Here is a 24,413-nt window from a genome sequence, read left to right on the forward strand (position 1 = left end):
TATGGCCTAGTGGCAAGAGTGCTCGCCTTGTATACATGAAGCCCTGGGTTCGATTCCCCGGCACCACGTATATAGAAAATTGCCAGAAGTGGCGCTGTGGCTCAAGTGGCAGAGTGCTATCCTTGAGCAAAAAGAAGCCAGACAGGCCCCGAGTCCAAACCCAGCACTGGCAAAAATAAAAATAAATAAATAAAAATTTAAAAAAACTTATTTTTGCCAGTCCTGGGACTTGCACTTGGCCTGGGCACTGTCCCTGAGCTTCTTTTGCTCAAGACTAGCACTCTACCACTTGAACCATAGTACCACTTCCGACTTTTTCTGTTTATGTGGTACTGAGGAATTGAACCCAGGGCTTCATGTATGCTAGGCAAGCACTCTACCACTAAGCCGCATTCCTAGTCAACACTTCTAGCTTTTGGTGGCTAGTTTGTGACAAATATCCTACAGAACTTTCCTGCCTGGGCTGGCTTTGAAATTGGATCCTCAGATCTCAGCCTCCTACGTAGCTAGAATGACAGACATGAACCACAGCACTTGGTTGGGCTTCTGTTGGTACAGAAGGCTCATTTTTTATTCTCTCTTATCTACTTCTCTGATTATTTCTATGGGATAAAGTTCTCGAATTTTAATGGCCACATGTAAAGGAATGCATGTTTTACAATTGCAAAGATTATAAAATTGTAATAGTCATTGTCTAAAACTTTTTAAATTGGGACTGGGAATGTGGCTTAGTGGTAGAGAGCTTGCCTAGCATGCATGAAGCCCTGAGTTTGATTCCTCAGCACCACATAAACAGAAAAAGCTGGAAGTGGTGCTGTGGTTCAAGCCATAGAGTACTAGCCTTGCGCAAAAAGAAGCTCAGGGACAGTGCCCAGGCCCTGAGTTCAAGCACTGGGATTGGAAAAAAAAAAAAAAAGAAAAGGAAAATGAATAGAACTGGCTCTCAATGTTAACTTACTCTGCTCTCTGAGGATTAGTGATGCTCTTGGGAGCCTTGCGCTTCCAGTGGAACCCTCTGGATGCTGAGGTTTAATGGACACTGACTGTGTCAGGCTCTGATCTAGCTCTGAGCAAGGAAAGGGCCCCACCTTCCTCAAATTACAATACGGTGGAGCCAGACAGCCAGTGAGCAAGTCCCCAAGTCCTGTGCTGTGAAGAAAACCATGTGCACTGAAAAGGAGGACTCTTAAGTTGGTCAAGAAAATCATTCTGAGGAAGAGACAGTTATAAGACAGAGAGAGGAGAAGGAGAAAGGAAGGAAGAAAGGAAGGAAGGGAGGGAGGGAGGGATCACGGTTGTAATCTTAGCTACTCAGGAGGCTGAGATCTGAGGATCCTGGTTCTAAATCAGCCCAGGCAGTCAAATCCTAATCTCTACTCCAATTAATTAGCAAAAAGCAATAAGTGGAGTTGTGCCTCAAGTGGCAAAACACCAGCCTTGATTAGAAAAGCTAAGTGAGAGCATAAGCCTCTGAGTTCAAGCCCCAGTACTCATACAGGGGGTCAGGGTAGAGAGGAGAGAAACAGCCAGGTACCGGTGGTTCACACCTGTCATCCTAGCTACTCAGGAGGCTGAGATCTGAGGATCCAGGTTCAAAGCCAGCCCATGCTGGAAAGTCTGTGAGATTCCTATCTTCAATAAACTATCAAAAAAGCACTAGAAGTGGAGATTTTCCTTGAGGAAAAAAAAAGCTCAGGGATAATGTCCAGGCTCTGAGTTCAAGCCATAGTACCTGCATAGAAACACACACACACACGCTGGGAATATGGCCTAGTGCAAGAGTGCTTGCCTCATATACATGAAGCCCTGGGTTCAATTCCCCAGCACCACATATATAGGAAATGGCCAGAAGTGGCGCTGTGGCTCAAGTGGCAGAGTGCTAGCCTTGAGCAAAAAGAAGCCAGGGACAGTACTCAGACCCTGAGTCCAAGGCCCAGGACTGGCAAAGAAACACACACACACACACACACACACACACACACACACACACACACACAAAGAAATTATTAAAATAAAGGAGGCTCTCTTTGTCTCTGTCTCTGTCTTTTTTCTCCCTTTTCCTCTTTTTTTTTTGTGCTGGTCTTGGCACTCAGATCCTGAGTCCTGTTCTTAAACTTTTTTTGTTCAAGGCTAGCACACTACCATTTGAGCCACAGCTTCACTTCCAGCTTTTTTAATAGTTTATTGAAGATAAGAGTCTCACACACTTTCCAAATCAGGCTGCCTTTGAACCTAGATCCTCAGATCTCAGCCTCCTGAGGAGCTAGGAGGATAGGCGAGATGGAATGAAGAAAATTCAAATAGCACGCTTTCCACCTAGAACTAAACTCAGGACATCATACTTTGTTTATTCTTTCCAGAAATGGGGCTCCCATCAGTTACTTCCTTCCTGCTGCATGTGGGGTGCCCCCTCTGTAGCAGGCAGGGCGTGGGCTGGGCTGGTTGCACCTAATGCCCCCTGTGGTTTCAGGCCTTCGGCCTCATCAGGGGGGCCAGCGTGGCACTGCTCGTCGATGAGGCCTTGTTCCACAGCAGCCCCCGGAAAGAGGAATTCCAGACTGACTTCACGGTGAGTCTGTGGCCCAAGAGGGACCGGAACCGCACCAGCCTCCCCTGGACTGCTTTGCCTGCCTGCCTGCTTTTCTTTTTTCTTCTTTTTTTCTTTCCTTTCTTGCACCGGTCCTAGGGCTTGAACTCTGGGCCTGGGAACTGTCCTGAGGTGTTTGTGTGTTTGTTTGTTTGCTCAAGGCTGGAGCTCTACCACTTGAGCCACAGCATTATTTCCAGCCTTTTCAGTGGCTAATTGGAGATAAGAGTCCCAGGAACTTTCCCGCTTGGGCTGGCTTTGAACTGTGATCCTCAGATCCTAGCCTCCCAAGTAGCTGGGATTACAGGCATGAGCCACAAGGCACCCAACCTTGGGCTGCTTTTCTAACTGGCTTTGATTGCAGCATGTATGAAATAGCTGATTTATAAAGAACACTCCCACTCTATGAGCACCTACATGACAGAAGGATGTGGAATTCTGTGGGAACCCTCCTCCCCTTTGAAGGCATGTGAGCTTCTATTGTTTGCTTCCCACAGTGTGAGGAGTAAGGCTGACTCCAGCCAGCCCGGTGCAGAGGTTCCCGGCTCGTGTTCTCTGGTCAGAGGAGCTACCCTGCTCTCTGTGGCAGATCTGGCACAGAAAAACTCAGGCCTCTAATCAGAAGACTGGAATCAAACCTCAAAATTCAATCTGCCGGGTGCCCATGGTTCACGCCTGTACTCCTAGCTACTCACAAGGCTGAGATCTGAGGATCACAGTTTGAACCCAGTCCAGGCAGAAAAGTCCATGACAATCTAATCTCCAGTTACTCACTAAGAAAAGGCAGAAGTGGAGCTGTGGCTCAAGTGGTAGAGCACTAGCCTTGAACGCAATAGCTCAGGGGTAGTGCCTAGGCCCTGAGTTCAATTCCCAGGAATGGCACACTCAGGAACACACACACACAATTCAGCCATCTCTTACCCTCCTCATCTCCCTGGGTCTCTCACACCTTCTCTGTTAAATGGGGACAGGGACGATGGCTGCCTGGAGGGACTGCTGTGAGGATAGAAGGCATTTGCTTAAAAGAAATGCTTGCTGCTGCATCTCTAATAGAATCTTGGTAGACGCCGTGAGAGGCTGTTCTATAGAAATGCCTAGCATTGGAGGATGAGACCCACAATAGCAATGGCTCCTGTATGTTTCAAAGGTCAGGTGCTGGTAGCTCACCCCTATAAGCCTAGCTATGCAGAAGGCTGTGATCTAAGGATCCTAGTACAAAGCCAGCCCAGACAAATACATTCCAGAGACTCTTATCTGCAACTAACCAGCAGAAAGCCAGATATAGAGGTATTCCTCAAGTGGTAGAGCACCTCAAGCAAATAAAGAAAATTCAAGAGATAGTGTGGGGCCCTGAGTTCAAGTCCCAGTGCTACACACACACACACACACACACACACACACACACACACAGACCTGATGCAAAGTGAGCCAGTTGTCCAGTCTTGTCTGGCTCACAGACACAGCACCTGATGAGGTGAACCATCAGGATGCTCTCTTGAAACTTATTGGCTCAGGAGCGGATATCAGATTGGACCAGCCACTAAGCTGAAGTACTAGGCTTCTGTATTTATTTATTTATTTATTTATTTATTTATTTATTTATTTATTTATTTTATTTGTTGATGGGGCTTGAATTCAGGGTCTGAGACCATCTCTGAGCTTTTTTACCCAAGGCTAGCTAGCTCCACTTCTGGCTTTTGGGTGGTTCACTGAAGATAAGAATCTCATGGACTTTCCAGCCAGGGCTGGCTTTGAAGCACATTCTCCAATCTCAGCCTCTGGAGTAGTTAGGAGGACCGGCGTGAGCCACCAGCACCTGGCTAGGCCTGTATTTGAGCTCTGTTTAGCTCACACCTGGCCCAGATGAGAGGGCTACAATCAACCCCCCATGAGCCACTTCTGTCCTTCGGTCCACAGAGGCTCATTGATGAGCAGCTGAGCTTCAAGGAGAAGCTGTATGTCCTGTCATTCGGAGCCAGCACCAGGTCCCTCTGGCCACAGCCAGTGGATGTCAATGCCTCCAGGTAAGGGGCTTCCCCTCGTCTGGGCTTTGTTTTCTCCCCCAGTGTCTATACAGGCACAGCATGCTGAAGACGCCAGTCCCCGTGGAGAAGAGAAGACCTAGTGCCAGCTCACAAAAACCAGCACAGGCAGCCAACAGCATAAAGAGAATCACCCCACACAGTCCCCAGAATGAAAGACCACACAGTCACAAGTCCTGGTACCAGTCCTAGGGCTTGAACTCAGAGCCTGGGCACCGTCCCTTGAGCTTTTATGCTCAAGGCTAGTACTTTACCACTTGAACCATATCTCCAGCCCATCTTTTGGTTGTTTAATTGGAGATGATGTCCCTTGGGTTTTTTTTTCTCTTTTTGGTCTGTCCTAGGCTTGAACCCAGGGCCTGAGCACTGTCCCTGAGCCTCTCCATGCTCAAGGCTAGCACTCTACCGCTTTGAGCCACAGCACCACTTCCAATTTTCTGGTGGTGAACTGGAAACAAGAGTCTCAGGGACTTTCCTGCCCAAGCTGGCATTAAATCCTGATTCTCAGATCTCAGCCTCCTGAGGAGCTCGGATTACAGGTGTAAGTCCAGTTTAGAACTTTATGTTGCATTAGAGTGTTCTTGATCACTCACCATGAGCTGGGTACCACGCTCTCTGCTTCATTTGTCCAGTCCTGTTTAATATTATAGCCATTGCAACAGGCCTAGAAAACCTACTTTGTTGATGAGAAGCAACCTGGATTGGATTTTAAAGCTCAGAGCAGAGCCCAGAAAATCTAAGCAGAAACTACACTTCCCTGAAGGGAGACTTTGCTTAATCCTATGCTTGACCTAGAAATCACCTTGAGGTTGTCAGGCTAAGGTTTCCTTAGCCAGTTATTCCTGGGCTTCCATGTCATTTCCCTGTTCTGTGTCTCTGCCACATTGCCATTATTAACCCTGTGCCACTTGTACTTTTGCTAGTTTTTCTCTATCACTGTTTATTATTGAAGGAAAATTTCTATCATTACCATAATTGAGAAGCCCTTACACTTGCCATAATTAGGAAGTAGCCATAAAAATAAGCCTGGTGCCAGTGGCTCACACCTGTAGTCCTAGATACTCATGAGGCTGAAATCTTTGGATCAAGGTTCTAAGTCAGTCCAGACAGGAAAATCTGTGAGACTCTTATCTCCAATTAGTAAGCAAAAAGTCTGAAATGGAATTGTGGCCCAACTAGTATAGCACTAGCTTTGAGGGAAAAATCTCAGGAGAGTGCCCAAACCTTGAGTTCAAGCCCCAGGATCGGCACAAAAAAATCATACATATATACGTACATGAATGCAAGATGGTGATGTTAAATTGAGCTTGAAATATATTGGCTAGAGAATTTGTCAGGCCTAGGATTGGTTTCTCTGTTGATTGACACAAGCCAACAGTGGCTCACTCCTGTAATCTTAGCTACTCATGAGGATGAGATCAAAGGATCAATGTTTGAAGCCAGCAGGAAAGTCTATGAGGCTCTCAGCTCCAATTAACCAGCAAGAAGCTGGTAGTAGAGCCTCGGCTCAAGTGAGAGAGTGCCAACTTTAAGTGAAAAAGCTTTAGGGTCAGTGCCCAGGTCCTGAGTTCTCATAGATCCAGGCTTGCTTCAAACCATGACTCTCGGATCTCAGCCTTCTGAGTAGCTAGGATTCCAGGCTTTTCTTGTTCGTCATGGCCTTAGGAGAAATTGCCTACAGCACATAAGTATGATGCGTACATCGCAGGCATGGCATGGGCTTACCAATTTAGACTTGTGCAGTCCATTCCATGAGGTTTGAACAATGAAGAAATCATACAAAAGGCATTTCTCAGGAACACGGCATGTGATGGTAAGTAGCTTGCTAGGCCAGTCTCTTTCCAGCCTCCAGGAACTCAAGCTCTGGGCGAAGAAACTACAACCTGAAGGAGGCAGCAATTTACTACATGCCCTGAAGAAAATCTTCACTGTACAAGGGCTGAATTCTCTGGTGACCATAATGGGAAGCTGGTAGATCTCATTTCTTTTTCTAGTCATGGGGCTTGAACTCAGGGCCTAGGCGCTGTCCCTAAGCTCTTCCACTTAAGGCTACTGCTCTACCACTTTGAGCCACAGCTCTACTTCCAGTTTTCTGATGGCTAATTGAAGATAAAAGTCTCATGGACTTCCCCACCTAGCTTTGAACCATAATCCTCAGCTCTCAGCCTTCTGATTAGCAAGGATTAGAGGTGTGAGCCACTGGCCACTTCCAGCTTTTTGAAGAAGAATCTCATGGATTTTCCTGCCTGAGCTGGCTTCACACTGTGATCTCTATATATCAGTCTCCTAAGTAGCTGGGGTTATAGGCCTGAGGCACTAGCACTAGGCAAAATTTTTGTTCTAGAAGCAATTATCAAGCAGAACTTGACATGCACAGGCTACATATCTGCAGCAGCCACACCTTCAGTGCCCCCAGCGACCCAGAGAGCCAGTTAGGAATGAGTCGATAGTCCCTGGGGATTAACAGTTTGCTCTGGAATGTTCTCAAAGTAGGAGGCTCACTTCTCTTCTCTCCTCTTCCTAGTCCAGATCAGTCTTCTGAAGTCCTGTCTGATTATATCCAGCAGTCCACCGCAGGGCAGGACATCATTATCCACATCATCACCTACAGATGTGACGATCAGGTGCCCACGGTGAGTGGGCCAGGCCCTCCTAGGTCTCCCGTGGATGTGACAACAAGGAGCTGAGTGGGCGTTTAAAGCTCTGCGCAGATGCCAGGCGTTGGTGGCTCGCGCCTGCAACCCTAGCTACTCAGAGGCTGAGATCTGAGGATCAAGGTTCAAAGGAAAGTCCGTGAGATTCTTATCTCCAATGAACTACCCCAAATCCTGAAGTGGAGCTGTGGTTTGAGCCTTAAAGCAAAAAAGCTCAAAGACAGCATATTAGGCCCTGAGTTCAAACCCCGGGATAAGCGCACGTGTGTGCGCGCGCGCGCACAGAAACGCACACACACACACACACACACACACACACACACACACACACACACTTTCTCTCCATGCAGGGCAGGACCTGCCTTTCCTGCACCAGTTCTGTGGGTGAAATGGGCAGCTTTGCAGGACTGTGAGCTCAGTGCCTGGTGGATGTAGGCCTGGCCTTAGTCAGATCAACTGTCACCACCCCACAGGCTGTCCTGAAGAACCTCGCAGATGCGCTTGGCAGCTACTACCATAGCTACAGTCCCGAGACGGAGGTAAGCCCTTGGCCGGCACGCTGGCCCTCTGCCTGCTGCTCTAGGACAGAGCATGCCCTATGCCCGCTTCCTCCTTCCTTCCCCACCTCTCACCCAGGACACAGGTAAAGTCGGATTACAGTGACTGGATGGGAAGGTCCGGGATAGGCTGAAGGCAGTGGTGCTCACAAGCTAATGGGTGCCTAGGAGTGTAGAGGCCTCCTATCGCCTTGTTGGCAGAATCCTCAGTCATTCCCCAGTCGGCATGCTAGAGCCCCAAGTATGAAACAACTGTCTCCTCAAGATGGGGGACCTGTGACTGCGTGAGGTTCCTGTGACCCACAGCAGGACAGAATGAGCCCATCCACTTCAGATGAACTCATCTGCCATGTCTTTATCTTTGCTGACAGCTAAGCATCATCCACCCTGTTTCTTCCCGGTGGAAGTAACAGTTAGCAAATGTGTAGATTGTTTGACGTATTAAGGATCCAATCATGCTGGGCATGGTGCTATACACCTATAATCCCAGTGCTTGGGAGATTGAGACAGGAGGATGACATGTTCAAGGCTAGCCTGGGTTATTCATAGTGACTCAAAATAACCAAAAAGATGAGTAGATACAGCCATAATATTCAATGTGCATATGGGAAAACTGAACTTGGGAACGAGGAGATGGACCGGGTAGCTCTGATCAAGATGCATTGTGCTAAAAAAAAAAAAAAAGGCATGTTAAATGGAGACCCCTTTGTATAACTAGTTAAGAAAAACAATAAAAATTTAAAGAAATGAAATACTGAGTCAGGCACCTGTGGCGTAGAATGACGCCTGTCATTCTAGCTACTCAGTAAGTCAGAGGCCTGAGGATCATGGTTCAAAGCCAACCTGGGAAAAAAGGTCCAGGAGACTCTTGTCTCCAGAAAACTGGAAGTGAATCTATGGCTCAAGAGGTAGAGCACAAGCCTTGAGCATCAAAGCTCAGGGACAGTGCCAAGGTCCTTAGTTTAAGCCCCATGACCAATAAAATAACAAAAACTATAAAAGCCAGGGGCTGGGGATATAGCCTAGTGGCAAGAGTGCCTGCCTCGGATACATGAGGCCCTAGGTTCGATTCCCCAGCACCACATATACAGAAAACGGCCAGAAGCGGCGCTGTGGCTCAAGTGGCAGAGTGCTAGCCTTGAGCGGGAAGAAGCCAGGGGGCCCTGAGTCCAAGGCTCAGGACTGGCCAAAAAAAAAAAAAAAAAAAAAAACTGTAAAAGCCAGGTACTAGTGGCTCATGCCTTTAATCCTAGTTATTCAGAAGGCTGAGGATTGTGGTTTCAAACCAGCCAGGCAGAAAAGTCCACAAAGCTTTTATCTCCAATTATCAGAAGAAAAAAAAAAGCCAGAAATGGAGCTGTGGCTCAACTGGGAGAGTGCTAGCCTTGAGTGAAAAAGCTCAAGGACAACACTCAGACTCTGAGTTCAAGCCCTCATACAGGCATACACACCCAAAGAAAAACAACATAGACTTGCAAGCTCTTCCTGGCACATCGGACCCCAGTTTCTGGCCTTGGGTTTAAACAGATTGCCCCTTACCTGCAGGAATTAACTCGGCTGTTTGCCCTTTCTGGCTTTGGCCACTGCTAGTGTAGCCAAATGATTTCTGGACGGCTCATTGCACGCCCCTTCCCCAGCTCTACACTAGCCAGGATGTAGAGGAGCTCCTGGAAGAAATTCAGAAGGCCCAGAGCCTCCTGAGCCACGTGCAAGCCCTGCGCCAGAGCGGCCCGTGCGAGGAGCTGGCCTGCGTCATGAAGCAGGTAGGTGGTACATGACGGAATCGCCTTTCTGCTCCCTGCCACAGGGCTGGGAGATTTTGTTTTGTTTTGTTTTGCCAGCCCTGGGGCTTGAACTCAGGGCCTGAACACTGCCCCTGGCTTCTTTTTGTTCAAGGCTAACACTCTACCACTTGAGTCACAGCGCCACTTCTGGCTTTTTCTATATATGTGGTGCTGAGGAATTGAACCCAGGGCTTCATGTATACGAGGCAAGGACTTTACCACTAGGTCATATTCCCAGCCCAAGGGCTGGGAGATTTAACCTTGGTTTTCCACTTTACACCTGTGGACAAGGAGAGACTGGGCTAGACCAGGCTCCCTAAGTGGCTTGGCGTAGAAGAGAGGTTAGAGAGGAAGCTGTCATCCTCCCTGGAAATTCTAGAAATCTTCAGAAAAGGGGGCAAAGTTGATGGGGGGAAAGGTGGTATGTGTGGCAGAGAACTTGCTCTAAGATACTCTGTAATGAGCATTTTCTAACTTCATTTAGCTCTCCACCGAGATTGTAAAAGGACATCTCACAAATCTTTTGCCTAAACCCCCGAAGCATGAAGCTCCTCTCACAATTGAATTCCCAAACTTGGACAAGACTTCTGCAGAATGGCTCAAGGTCAATGGTCTAAAAGGTAAATCCCTGAAGGAGGTTGGTTTCCAAGACAACAGGGGGCCAATGAACAAGACAGGAACCTTTGGAGGCTTCTTAACTGGTCCCTTGAATTCCACTATTTATTTTTATTTTTTTCTTCAGCTACTGAGGCTTGGGGCCTGGGCACTGTCCCTTGGCTCTTTTCCTCGACATTGGCACTCTACCATTTCAGCCACAGTTCTACTTCTGGCTGCTTGGTGGAATCAGTGTAAATAAGAGTCTCATGGATCTTCCTGCCCAGGCTGGTTTCGAACCTCCTGATCTGAGCCTCCTGAATAGCTAGGATTACAGGTATGAGCCACTAGTGCCCAGCCCACTGTTTATTTGTTTCTTTGTTTTTAGCCAAGAAGTTGAGCCTTTATCAGGTGCTGGCCCCCAATGCATTCTCTCCTGTAGAAGAATTTGTGCCTGTCCTCCAGAAAGCAGTATCGTCAACTATCCACCAGGTAAAACTATCCACTCCCGCCCATTGTCGGCAGGGCAGCAGGGCTGCTCCACACACAACCTTCCTGTGGGTTCAGGCAAAGGGGATCATAAGGCAGAACCAAGGAAATATGGGCCTGAAAGCCTGGTGGGATGCAAAATGGCCACTCAGACTCCAAAACTCGTCAAAACGATTATACAGGAGCTAGAGATGGAATCCAGTGACAGTGCCATTTAGCATGCACAAGGCCCTGAGTTTGATCCCCAGCACCAAAACAAAAATAACAACACAAATCTACTAGAATAGCTGGTTTTCACAGACCTAAAAATGAAAGTTATGAGAGTAAATGTGGAAGGAAAAAAGCTAAGCAAGAGTATGAAGCCCTGAGTTCAAGCTCCAGGACCAGCAAAACACAATTGATGAATTAATGTAAACGTATGATCTTTCCCCATCTGTGCCTCCGGTCACCTGCTTCCTGTCCTGCTCACCCCTGAGCTCAGAAGGCAATGGTACAATTTGAATGGCATGACGGGACCGTGAAAAACATCCATGTGGACCCGCCCTTCCTCTATGAATACCAGGTGAGGGATGGATGCCATTCTTCTAGAATATGAGTGAGGAATGCAGGGGCTCTGGTGATGCCACGCCAGGGACAGATGCCCTGCTGTGAATTAGAGTCTCTGAGCTTCACAGACAAGCACCTTCCCAGGGTGAGCCCTGGAAGGCCCAGATATGACACATTTTGACCATCCCTTGCCTACTCTTATGGTGGAACTGCTCATGACTTAGAAGAATAGCCATCTCTTGGTTTGGGCACCCAGGCATATGACACAGCCATCTGCAAGCCACTGGGATGTCTGCTTCTCTGCCCCTCCCTCTCAGCTGCTCCCCTTCAAACAGTGACTCTCGGGAAGCTGAGATCTGGGGGTTGGGATTTGAAGCCAGCCCAAGTTGGCTCTTATCTACAGCCCTTGAGACTTTTTTTTTTTCCAGTCCTGGGGCTTGAACTCGGGGCCTGGGTGCTGTCCCTGAGCTCTTTTACTCAAGGTGAGTGCTCTACTACTTTGAGCCACAGCTCCACTTCTGGCTTTCTGTTGGTTTATTGGAGGTAAAAGTCTCACAGACTTTCTGACTGGGCTAGCTTCAAAGCATGATCCTCGGATCTCAGCCTCCTGAGTAGCTAGGATGACAGGCGTGAGCCACCAGTACACTGCTCTCCTTGAGACTTTTACCTCCACTTAATTATCAAAAAAAAAAAAAAAAAAAAACCAACAGCCAGAAGAGGAGTTGTGGCTCAAGTGGTAATGCACTAGCCTTAAGGGGGAAAAAAAACAACAACTCAAGGACAGTGCCTCTGACTCAAGATTGCTTCCATTCTTCAGAAGCAGCTTGGGAGAGTTGTGCGCATATATGAGAGGCGGGTCGAGTGGCTCTCTCTGGCCAGCAGAAGAATTTGGGGAACCCTCTGTGAAAAAAGGTACCTTCTCCAAGCCTGCTCCTTCCTCTGTGGGTCTGTAGGAAGACCCACGGGGTTTCCAACTCACGGTTCCCGCAGAAGCCGCTGCTTGGTGGGGAGGGGGGAGTCAGCAGCCTCTGCACAGAGTAACCACAGGGGAACAGAGAGGGCAGGACATTGCCATGATTGTTGTCACCCACAGTGTCATCAGCATGTCACTCAGTATTCCTCCTTTGGTGCCGGTACCAGTGTTTAGACTCAGGGTCTGGCTGCTTTCCCTTAGCTTTTTGCCTCAAGGCTGGTGCTCTACCACTTGAGCCAGACCCCCCACTTCCAGTTTTTGAGTGGTTCATTGGAGGTAAGAGTTTGGGGACTTTCTGCTTGGGCTGGCTTTGAACTGTGATCCTCAGATCTCAGCCTCCTTAGTTGCTAGGGTGACAGGCGTGAGCCACCAGCGCCCAGGCCTTGGCTGGACTTGGTGGCTGTCTTCTCCTGATGTCTGCTAGGTCAGGAATCCTTCTCTTAGCCCGGCCTGCTTCTCTGTGTGCTTTGTCTGCAGGTAGACCCTTCCCTCAGGGTGATAAGGTGGCTGCCTACAGCCTGAGAACTGCTTTCTACTACCATAGCCCTCCCAGCACTCAGGTGTCCGCCCATCCCTCTAGTCTGGGAGACACGATGCTCTAATTATCCAGGGCCAAATGCCCAGCCCTGAAGCCAGGCTTGGGGTCCACTTTACCCAGCTCAAATGGACTGATGGAGGTGTTTCCTAAAAGAAAATTAGGCTGGGGCTGGGAATAATTGGCCTAGTGGCAAGAGTGCTTGCCTCGTTTTTTGTTTTGTTTTGTTTTGTTTTGTTTTGTTTTTGTTTTGTTTTGGCCAGTCCTGGGGCTTGGACTCAGGGCCTGAGCACTGTCCCTGGCTTCTTTTTGCTCAAGGCTAGCACTCTGCCACTTTGAGCCACAGCGCCACTTCTGGCCATTTTCTGTATATGTGGTGCTGGGGAATCGAACCCAGGGCCTCATGTATATGAGGCAGGCACTCTTGCCACTAGGCCATTTCCCCAGCCCCGAGTGCTTGCCTCGTATACATGAAGCCCTGGGTTCGATTCCCCAGCACCACATATATGGAAAACGGCCAGAAGGGGCGCTGCGGCTCAGGTGGCAGAGTGCTAGCCTTGAGCCGGAAGAAGCCAGGGATGGTGCTCAGGCCCTGCGTCCAAGGCCCAGGACTGGCCAAAAAAAAAAAAAAGACTAAGGACAGCACCCAGGCTCAGGCCCTGAGTTCAAGCTCCAGTACCAGCCAGAGTGGAGGTACAACTCGGTGATAAAGTTCTAGCCTGCAACAAAATAAAAACTAAGGGACATCACTTAGGTCTTGAGTTCAAACCCCAGTACCAGCGCCACCCCCCCCCCCCCCGCACCGTACGCACACAGACACAGACACAGTGCAAACTAAAAGATAGACATTTCCCAAGAGGGCCAAGTTCACCTAGTTGCATTCCTCTGGACTCTTGCTTTCCCCTGCAAAAATACCTTGATCTATAGAAATGTTGGATGCTAACCCTTCCAGTGAAGATATTGATGCCAATCTTTCTGTGCCTGTTCCCAGCTCTTAAACCCGATCTCCACCATCAGACCTCATTCTGTGATAGGAAGCTCCTGGGCCAGAAGATTCCACAACCCCTTTATAGTCCAGTTGACCTCAGACCTCAGACCTCCACAGATTTTGGCCAGCTGTAAATTTGGCCTGTAAAAATCTACACACACACACACACACACACACACACACACACACACACACACAGACACAGTCCCCGGAAAACACTTTAAATAGTAAAATGGAACAGAATGAAGATTATCTGAGCGATTCGGTTCTCTGCCTGAAGCTTGTGTTTCTCTTTTAGGGTGGTGATACTGCTGGACGTCTCGGTGACCAATTCCATGTACATTATTCATATACAGCACTCGCTGCGGCTGCTGCTGGAGGAGCAGCTGTCCAATAAGGACTGCTTCAACCTCATCGCGTAGGTGCTGCTGGGTGGCCTGCGGGGAGGGAGGGGCCCGCGCTCCAACACCTGCTGCACTGCGCAGGGCTGGGCTGGGCTGGGGCTCAGCCCCAGTGGTAGGCAGACCACAGGCACTGACAGCCCACCCACCCCGCAGTGCAGGAAGGCCAATCACTTTATCTGATTGAGGCGATCTTGTGTGGGCCATTGAATAATTGAGTGATAGCAAGATTGTCTCACTGGAGTGAAGGTAGTGAAGTGGCCCCAAAACACACTACTCTATCAGCCTGGATAATGTAACTCAGCCCATTGGCCCATTTGGCTTCTAAGCCAGTGAACACAAGGATGGTGTCAGCCAGGTCTTAGGCCTTTAGACTGGTCTAGCAGACCACAAAATTTCAACCATCTGGGATTCCCATTTCTGAAGTTAAATAAAAATAGAAGACATATACGTTTACATTTTATCTCTCTATCTAAATTTAAAACTCTAAGGATTTGTACGTGCAGGCCAGTGACTAGGACTTGAACTCAGGCCCTTGTGTTTTGCTTCGCCGTTTTGCTCAAGGCTAGCACTCTCGCACCACACCTCTGCCTCCAGTTTTTGGGTGGTTCATTGGAGAGAAGACACTCACAGACTTTCCTGTCCAGGCTGGCTTTGGTGTGCCTCAGATCACAGCATCCTCAGTAGCTAAGATTGTGGGTATGAGCCACAGTACTGGGCTGCATTAGATGTGTTATAAATTCTTGTATATGTGATTTTAAAATTATATTTCATATGATTTTACCTATTACATGTATATATTATATGGTTATTCATTGTATTATACATATGATTATACATCTATCACAAAAGTTTATTAAGTTTAAAAATTACAGCCTTTTAGATTGCATACCATCTTAACTAATTAGGGAAGACAGAGGTGGACATTTTTACTCAGTTTCATACTAAATAGGACTTGTTCTAAACCTACTGAGTAGTTAATATTAGATATTTTTAAGCTGGGCACTTGTGGCTCATGCCTATAATCCTAGCTACTCAGGAGGCTGCGATCTGAGCATCACAATAAGAAAACAGTCTGAAGAGGAAGTTCATGAGAATCTTACCTTCAATTAACCATCCAAAAGCTGGCAGCGGAGCTGTGGCTCAAGTGGTAGAGTGCCAGCCTTGAGCACAAAGCCAAGGGAGAACGCCCAGGCCCTGAGATGAGGCCCCTGTACCCGCACACACACAACAAGGAGTGAGGCGTGATGGATCTTCAGGGACCCCCCAGGCAGTTCAGTGTGAGTGTGTGTGTAAGAGAGGAGACTTACATGACCAAAAGACCTGTTAGTTGATGGAGGATGCTAGTTGCCCTTGCTTTCCCATTTCCTATACAGTACTATGATGCCCTGCAGGATTTTTTTTTTTTTTATGTGTGCTAGTACTGAGGCTTGAATTCAGAAGCTCTTGCTCTCTCTTGGGGTGTGTGTGTATGTGTGTGGTGTTTGTGTTTGAGCCGCGCCAATAATGGGGCTCGACCTCAAGGCTTGGGTGCTGACCCTGAGCTTTTTCACTCAAGGCTAGCTCTCTACCATTCCAGCCATAGCTCCACTTCCAACTTTTTATACATGCATTTTAAGAGTCTGGGGCTGGGAATATGGCCTAGTGGTAAAGTGCTTGCCTCGCATACATGAAGCCCTGCATTCAACTCCTCAGCACCACATATATAGAAAAAGCCAGAAGTGGCACTGTGGCTCAAGTGCTCAGCCTTGAGCAAAAAAAAAAACAACAAAAAGTCAAGGACAGTGCTCAGGCCCTGAGTTCAAGGCCCAGGACTGGCAAAAAAAAAAAAGTCTCATGGACTTCCTCACCTGTGCTAACTTCAAAACACTTTCCTCAGATCTTAGTCTCCTGCCTGAGTAGGTAGGATTACAGGCCTGAGCCACTGGCGACCAGCTCATTTAGCTATTTCACTCAAGGCTGGCAATCTACCACTCGAGTCACACCTCCACTTCTGGCTTTGTAATTGGTAATTCGAGATGAATCCCATGGACTTTTTGTTTTGGTCACGGGGCTTGAAGTCTAGGCCTGGGCGCTGTCCCTGAGCTCTAGAGCTAGCATTCTCACTCTACCACTTGAGTCACAGCGCCACATCCAGCATTCTGGTTAATTGGTTAATTGGAGACAAGAGTCTTACAGACTTTCCTGCCTGGGTTGGCTTTGACCCGAGATCGTCAGACCTCAGCCTCCTGAGTAGCTAGGATGACAGGCCTGAACCACTGGCACCCAGATCATTTGGCTTTTTCACTTAGGGGTAACAATCTACTCAAATCACACTTCCACTTCTGGCTTTTTATAGTTAACTTGAGATCAATCTCATAGACTTTTCTTCCCAATCCTTAAATCTCAGCCTCCTGAGTAGCTAGCATGACAAGCGTGAGCCCCCAGCACCCGGCTACCTTGCAGAATTTTAAGCAAGGTTGTAATGTGATCAGATTTTCATCTTCGAATGCCCAAGCAGAGATGTAAGGATGAACTGAGGTGGTTCCTCCTGAAAGGGGTGCAGGAGAGAGGTGCTGGGGAGCTGGAGGTATGGAAGGGAGTCACTGCTTTGGCTGCAGGAGGGGAAGGGGGAGAGAAGATGGTGTCCCAGGTGGAGCCTGTCTTTGAAGGGAAAAATGATTTACATGTGAACTTTGAAATCCCAGTCCTACCACCAACATAAACTATCAACAGAGAACATTGAGGCTGGAGAGCCTCAAGCTGAACAGTAGCCATCCACATTCATTCCGTGATTGGTAAGGCAGTACAATGCACGCCTCTCCTCCAGGGGTGGGAGAAGACAGCCACAGGCAGCCCTGGGAAGATGTCACTACTGAAGAGTGGAAGAGGAAGGGAACAGCCTGAGGAAGCCAGGCAAGGAGGGGTCACAGAGGCAGGAGAGGAGCCAGGAATGGATGACACGGGAAACCCGAGGGAAAAGGGTGTTATGAGGAAAGAGTCACATCCTGCAAAACAAGAAAGGAAAGGCTGGGCGGCAGGTACCGGTGGCTCACGCCTGTCATCCTACCTACTCAGGAGGCTGAGATCTGAGGATCTCGGTTCAAAGCCAGCCTGGGCTGGAAAGTTCATGAGACTCTTTATTTCCAGTGAACCACCGGAAGTGGCGCTGTGGCTCAAAGGGCTAGAACACTAGCCTTGAGCTAAAGAGCTCAGGGACAGTGTCCAGACCCAGAGTTCAAGCCCCATGACCAACTTTAGAAAAAAAAAAATGAAGGGGCATGCCAGGTACTGATGGTCACACCTGTAATCCTCACTACTCGGGAAGCTGAGATCTCAGAATTGTGGCTCAAAGCCAGCCTGGGCAGAAAAGACTGAGACTGTCATCTCCAATTAACCAGCAAAATGCTGGAAGTAGAGCTGTGGCTCAAGTGATAGAGTACTAGCCTTGATTTAAAAAAAGCCCAGCGAGAGTGTGAGGCCCTAAGTTCAAGCTTCATTACTGGCATAAAAATTAAAAATAACCCGTGGGCACTGTTGGCTCATACTTGTAATCCTACTCACACCTGTAATTCTACTCACAGCTGAAATCACCTACTCCAGAGGCTGGGACCTGAAGATCATGGTTCAAAGTCAGCCTAGGCAGGAAAGCCTATGACATTCTCATCTCCAGTTAACACCAAAAAGCTAGAAATGGACCTGTGGCTCAAAGTTGTAGAGTACTAGCTTTGAGTGAAAATTCTCAGGGGACAGCACACAGGCCCTGAGTTCAAGCCCAGGAATGGCACCAAAAAATAAATAAAATAATATATATTTTTTTTTAAATTTAAAGAACACTGAATTGCTCCTTAGGGGTACAGGGGCTAATGCCGAAAAAAGGAGACAGCAGACATAGTATGTCAGGAAGGAAGCCACAACCAGAATGAAAACCTCCCAGAATTTTGCTCTCCTAAAACCAAGAGGTCTGAATCCTCTTTCTTCTTCTTCTTCTGAATCCTCTTTCTTCCTCCTCCTCCTCTTCTTCTTCTTCTTCTTCTTCTTCTTCTTCTTCTTCTTCTTCTTCTTCTTCTTCTTCTTCTTCCTCTTCCTCTTCTTCCTCCCCCTCCTCCTCTCCCTCCTCCTCCCCCTTCTCCTCCCCCTCCTCCTCCCCCTCCTCCCCCTCCTCCTCCTCCCCCTCCTCCCCTTCCTCCTCCTCCTCCTCCTCCTCCTCCTCCTCCTCCTCCTCCTCCTCCTCCTCCTCCTCTTCTTCTTCTTTCTCCTCCTCTTCCTTCTTCTTCTTTTAGTGCCAGTATTGTGACCAGTTCAGGCCTGGACAGTGTCTTTCAGCTTTTTCACTTAGAGCTGGTACACCACTTCCTGCATGTTGGTGGTTAATGAGAGTCTCATGGGCTTTCTTGCCTGGACTGGCCTCAAACTGGAATCCTCAGATCCCAGCCTCCTGAGTAGCTCAGATTACAGGTGTGAGCCACCAACGCTTTGCCTTTCCTTTCTTCAAAGGTTTGGAAGCACAATTGAAAGCTGGAGGCCAGAGATGGTCCCTGTGAACCACAGCAATCTGCAGAGTGCCTGGCGGTAGGTGACAACAAAGCCTCTTGCCCCAGCTGTGTCTAGGGCAGGCCGGCGGGCGTGGCTCTCTCCATCCCCCTACACCAAGAGATCTAGACTCCCTGCCATTCCAGTGCCTTCCCCTCCCCTGCCTCAGCCTGGCACCTGCCTCCCCAGGTGGGCCCTGGGCCTTCGTTGCCACGGCAGCAGGAATGTGCTCAGCGCCCTGCGGAAGGCCATGGAAGTGGACTTCAAGGACAAAGAAATACACCAGTCACAGGGCATCTACCTCTTCACAGGGGGCATCCCCGACCAGGACGTGGTGGGTAGGCCTGGTGCTCCCAGGAGGCTACTCCCAGGTGGATCGTGTGTGTGTGTGTGTGTGTGTGTGTGTGTGTGTGTGTGTGTGTGTGTGTACTTGTACTGGTCCTGAGGCTTGAACTAAGGGCCTGGGTGCTGTTCCTGAGCTTTTTTGCTCAAGACTAGCACTCTTGTCACTTGAACCACAGTGCCATTTCTAGCTTTTTTGTGTGGTTAATTGGAGGTAAGAGTCTCATAGAGTTTCATTCCTGGGCTGACTTTGAACCGTGATCCTCAGATCTCAGACTCCCAAATAGCTAGGATGACAGGTGTGAGCCACTGGTGCTCAGCTTTGCTTCTGCTTTTATGAGCTACTGGGAGCAGAACCTGGGGCCTCATGCCTGCTAGTCAAGCTTTCTACTCTTCTACCCTTCCAAACCTCATCACAAAGTGAACTGTCCAGACAAGACGTTAAGATGTGCTCCACTCAGTAGATTGCCTTTATAATAACAAAACAAAAGAAATTGTAAGCCAAGAAGCTGTTCCAGCTGCGAACCTGTGGCTCAGGCCTATCATCCTAGCTGCTCAGGAGTCTAAGATCTGAGAAGCCAACCTGGGCAGGAAAACGCATGAGACTCTCATCTCTAATAATCTACCAAAATCCCAGAAACAGAGCTGTGGCTGTGGTGGTCAAGAGCACAAAAGCTCAGGGACAGTGCCCAGGCCCTGAGTTTGAGCCCCAGGACTGACAAAAAAAAAACACACAAAAAAAACAAAAAACATTCCTAGCTCAGCAAGCCTTCTCCTAGACAGATGTCCATCTTGCTGTTCACAGACCGGATCTACTGTGACCAAGTCAAGTCTAACTCCGAGCCATTCTCTCTATTCATGCTGAGAGAAACCAGTATCGTGGATTTCCATGTTCAGGGCTGAGTACTAAACCCTGCATTCAGAAGGACCTAAGAAAGGCCAATCAGGATGACCTATGGGGGGAGGGCAGAGGCTTACAAGCCCTCAGTTGCGGCCTTCTCTCTCCTTCCCCACAGCCCACGCTCAGTGCCTATGTGGCCGAGGCCTGCGGGGGCTGTGACCTCCAACTGAACGTGTGTCTCTTCTACGTGGGGGAGCCGCACATGGACACCACACCTCCTGCCAGCTATGCCAGCCGGACCGACACGGCTGCCGCCTACAAAGAGATCACCCGGGCTGCTGGCGGCCGCTTCCACTGGTTTGGAGAAACAGGTGAGTAGGGATCACCTGCACGGAGGCACCGACTCTGTGCCACTGACACAGTCCAGAAAAGGTGCGTGTGACTCACATTTCAGAGCATCACATTAGCCGAACACTGGTGGCTCACACCTGTCACCCTAAATACTCAGCAGGCTGAGATCTGAGGATTGCTGTTTGGAACCAGCCTGGCCAGGAAAGTCTGTGAGACTCTGTGAGACTCTTATCTCCAATGAACCAGCAAAAAAAAAAAAAAAAAAGGAAGGACTGACACACCCAAAGAGAAAATTTAAAACTAGGGGCTGGTAGGGTAAGCACATAGTGCAGCATGAGCCCTGGATTAACCAAAATAGTAAACTAGATAAGTAAATACATGCAAAACAACTGTTCTGGAAGTCAGTATTTGATGACTGACCTGTGTGCACTTAGACATGCAAAACTGAAATGAAGTTCAGTGGTATAAAAAGTGCTTTGCAAGCCCGGCGCTGGGGGCTCACGCCTGTCATCCTAACTACTCAGGAGGCTGAGATCTGAGGGTCTCGGTTCAAAGTCAGCCTAGGCAGGGAAGTCCATAAGACTCTTATCTCCAATGAACCATCAGAAAACTGAAAGTGGACCTGTGGCTCAATGTGGTAAAGCGCTAGCCTTGAGCAAAAGCACTCGAGGACAGCACCCAGGCCCTGAGTTCAAGTCCCATGACCATACAAAAAAGAAAAAGTGCTTTGCACAAACAAGGCCCTAGACTCCATTCTCAGTCCTGTTGCCACCCCACAAGAACAGAATCAAATGGTAAATTTAATATTTGAATGTAATTTTTAACATGTGTGTGCGCGCGCATGCGTGTATGCATGCATGCGTGCATATTGGAACTGGAGCTTAAACCCAGGGCCTGGGTGCTATCCCTGAGCTTTTTTTTTTTTTTTTTTTGCCAGACCTGGGGTTTGGACTCAGGGCCTGAGCACTGTCCCTGGCTTCTTTTTGCTCAAGGCTAGCACTCTGCCACTTGAGCCACAGTGCCCCTTCTGGCCATTTTCTGTATATGTGGTGCTGAGGAATTGAACCCAGGGCTTCATGTATATGATGCAAGCACTCTTGCCACTAGGCCATATTCCCAACCCCTGAGCTTTTTTTCTACTCAAGCCTAGCACCCTACCACTTGAGCCACAGCTCTTACTTCCAACGTTCTGCTGGTTCATTGGAAATAAGAGTCCACAGACTTTCCTGCTCTGGCTGGCTTTGAACCACAATTGACAGATCTCAGCCTCCTGAGTAGCTAGGGTTACAGGCATGAGCCACCAGCGTCTAGGTTACATTTTCTCTTTCATATACTCATTTCGGCAAACAACAAGTGGATGGCTGATTGATGTATGACGTAAATAAAGGCTTAGGTGGTATGCGTATCCTCAAACCATCATGTCAACCACATGGGAGTGACGGAGGCTGGGACACATAGGTGCCTCCAGCCTCCCTGACTCAGAACTGTGACATTGGTGTGGCCAGAACACTGGTGGCATCACCATGGCTAGGCCCTGTGCCCTAAAAAGTCTTGGCATGTCCATCTACATTACTGGTGATTATAGCTCATCTGGCCTCTTGGGCTCGTGTCCCTCCACATGTCCCCCACCACCCCACTCATGACTTGCTTTGTTCCCAGGCATTTATGAGAGTGACGACATCAATGCCATCATAGCCGAGATAGAAAAGGCGCTTAACTACTCTCAGAAGGTACGTATGCCATGAGCTGCGGCCCAGCGCCTGGGCGTGCTTCTGGAGTAAGCTCCTGGGGCTACCACAGTGTGTGACAGACCAGCAGGCCCCAGATACTCCCAGAAATGTGAAATCTGTGAGTGCGCAGCCCACGCTGCTTCCTGAAGGCTCTAGGTTGGATCCTCTTCTACCATTTCCTAGCTTTGGTGGGGAGCCAAAGGTATTGAATGCTGGTTAGAAAAGGTGTGGAAGATTTTACTCATTGGTCATTGCAGTTGCCAAGTACTGATGGCTCACACAGTAATCCTTGATACTCAGGAGGCTGTGATCTAAGGATTCAGTTCAAAGCCAGACCAGGCACGAAAGTCCACAAGATTCCAAGTAAGCACCAAAAAAAAAGGCACAAGTGGAACTGGGGCTCAAGGACTGAAGCCCTAGCCTTGAGCAAAAAAAAAAAAAAAAATCCAGGAACAAGGCCCAGGCCTTGAGTTCAAGCCCCTGGACTAGCACCAAAAAAAAAAAAAAAAAAATTGCAATAGGGAGAGATTGAACTTAACCCCAGAGAAAACCATGGGAACTAGAGACTTGCAACCAGTATGGAAATTTTCAAGTAGAACATTTGGAAATTACCAAGTAGAAAATGTGGGAAGGGCTGGGGATATGGCCTAGTGGCAAGAGTGCTTGCCTCCTATACATGAGGCCCTGGGTTCAATTCCCCAGCACCACATATACAGAAAATGGCCAGAAGGGGCGCTGTGGCTCAAGTGGCAGAGTGCTAGCCTTGAGCAAAAAGAAGCCAGGGACAGTGCTCAGGCCCTGAGTCCAAGCCCCAGGACTGGCCAAAAAAAAAAAAAAAAAGAAAATGTGGGAAATGCTGGGAGCCAGTGGCTCACATCAGTGATACTAACTATTCAGGAAGCTGAGGTCTGAGAATCCAAGTTCAAAGCCAAGGAGGGTAGGAAAGATGTTGATCTCCAATTACCCACCAAAAAGCCAGACGTGGAGGTGTGGCTAAAATGGCAGAGCAACACCCTTGAGTGAAAAAATGAAGGGATAACACCCAGACCCTGAGTTCAAGCCATAATACCAGCACAGAAAAACTTTTTTTTTTTTTTTTTGCCAGTCCTGGGCCTTGGACTCAGGGCCTGAGCACTGTCCCTGGCTTCTTCCCGCTCAAGGCTAGCACTCTGCCACTTGAGCCACAGCGCCGCTTCTGGCCGTTTTCTGTATATGTGGTGCTGGGGAATCGAACCTAGGGCCTCGTGTATCCGAGGCAGGCACTCTTGCCACTAGGCTATATCCCCAGCCCCACAGAAAAACTTTTTTATAAAAATAAAAGAAAATGTGGGGAAAGACAAGAGGAACATGATATCACAACAGGAGGTTCTTGCTAAAGGCAAACCAAAGACACAATAGGGGATCAAGAGTCTGATCAGATGGAGTAGATTATATTAAATTAATTCACAGAATTCTTTGCTAAAACTGTGCTAAGTTGGCCAAGATTGAGGCCAGAGGAGCCTAAGGAAAGTACAGTCAAAGAGAATTGTTCAACTGAGCACACCTGTCATCCTAGCTACTAAGGAGGCTGAGCTCTGAGGATTGCCCAGGCATGAAAGTCCGTGAGACTCTTATCTCTAATAAACTACTCAGAAAAAGCCAAAGTGGTAGGGTGGCTTCAGTGGTAGAGCACTGGCCTTGAGCAAAAAATCTCAGGGACAGCACCCAAGCCCTGAGTTCAAGCCCCAGGACTTGCAAAACTAAACTAAACAAAAACTCGGCCTACAGCCCTCGGCCCCAGGTGGCATTCTAGGGACAAAAAGAGACATCAAGGGGCTCTCCACCCCTGTGGGGGATGTGTGCGTGTGTGTGTGTGTGTGTGTGTGTGTGTGTGTGTGTGTGTCCACAGGGGTTGGGGTATCTCTAACCCTCCCAAACCCCCTTGCAGTGTGCCTTACTTGTGGCCTCCTTGAAGAACCGTTCAGAGAAAGAACTGGAAAAGGCAGCCCTCCTGACAGACAAGCCAATGATGCTGAAGCAAAACCAACCCAGCAAATTCTGTCCTTCCAAGCCCGCTGCTCCCCCAATGGCCAGAATGGTTTGACTCCCCTCTCCCTGATAACACACAGAGGATTTTATGTCCGGCTTTTTGTCTTCTGGTTTTTCCTAGGTCTCCAACTGGCTGGGCCGGACCCCCCCCCCCCAACCCCCACCTGCCACCCCAGGCTTTTAAGGCCAGTTCAGGATGGCAGGGCCTGTGCAAGATGCCTTTCCCACTGACATCCGGGAAGGGGACCTGACCCCAGCCCTTGAGGGAGGCACCCCTGGCACCCACCTTTGGCTCTGCTTTGTTCCATAGCCTAGCACCCACCATTGCATCCAATGGCTCCACTAGATGGTCCAAGGCACAAAAGAATGGAGTCCCCTACAGCTCTCGCTGCTGTATCCCAAGGCTCAACAGCGGCATACAGTACCCTGAGGGCCCCTGGGGCTGCCCACGCCCAGCTT

The 24,413-nt window shown here is 48.7% G+C and overlaps 1 protein-coding gene across 1 annotated transcript in view; it reads left to right on the forward strand.

Annotated features, from left to right (window-relative positions):
* Positions 1–24,413, forward strand: part of Vwa3a (von Willebrand factor A domain containing 3A) — a 58,428-nt gene that overhangs the window by 11,111 nt on the left and 22,904 nt on the right. The window contains exons 7-22 of the mRNA XM_048333066.1: positions 2,471–2,569; positions 4,505–4,611; positions 6,475–6,600; positions 7,154–7,262; positions 7,757–7,822; positions 9,478–9,603; positions 10,109–10,244; positions 10,607–10,710; positions 11,189–11,269; positions 12,071–12,165; positions 14,048–14,167; positions 18,627–18,701; positions 18,852–18,996; positions 20,021–20,216; positions 21,856–21,926; positions 23,854–24,003. Of these exons, the coding sequence (XP_048189023.1) occupies positions 2,471–2,569; positions 4,505–4,611; positions 6,475–6,600; positions 7,154–7,262; positions 7,757–7,822; positions 9,478–9,603; positions 10,109–10,244; positions 10,607–10,710; positions 11,189–11,269; positions 12,071–12,165; positions 14,048–14,167; positions 18,627–18,701; positions 18,852–18,996; positions 20,021–20,216; positions 21,856–21,926; positions 23,854–24,003 (1,806 nt within the window). The remainder of the gene's footprint in view (positions 1–2,470; positions 2,570–4,504; positions 4,612–6,474; positions 6,601–7,153; positions 7,263–7,756; positions 7,823–9,477; positions 9,604–10,108; positions 10,245–10,606; positions 10,711–11,188; positions 11,270–12,070; positions 12,166–14,047; positions 14,168–18,626; positions 18,702–18,851; positions 18,997–20,020; positions 20,217–21,855; positions 21,927–23,853; positions 24,004–24,413) is intronic.

The sequence above is a fragment of the Perognathus longimembris genome, chromosome 23 (genome assembly GCF_023159225.1).
Source record: "Perognathus longimembris pacificus isolate PPM17 chromosome 23, ASM2315922v1, whole genome shotgun sequence".
NCBI lineage: Eukaryota > Metazoa > Chordata > Mammalia > Rodentia > Heteromyidae > Perognathus > Perognathus longimembris.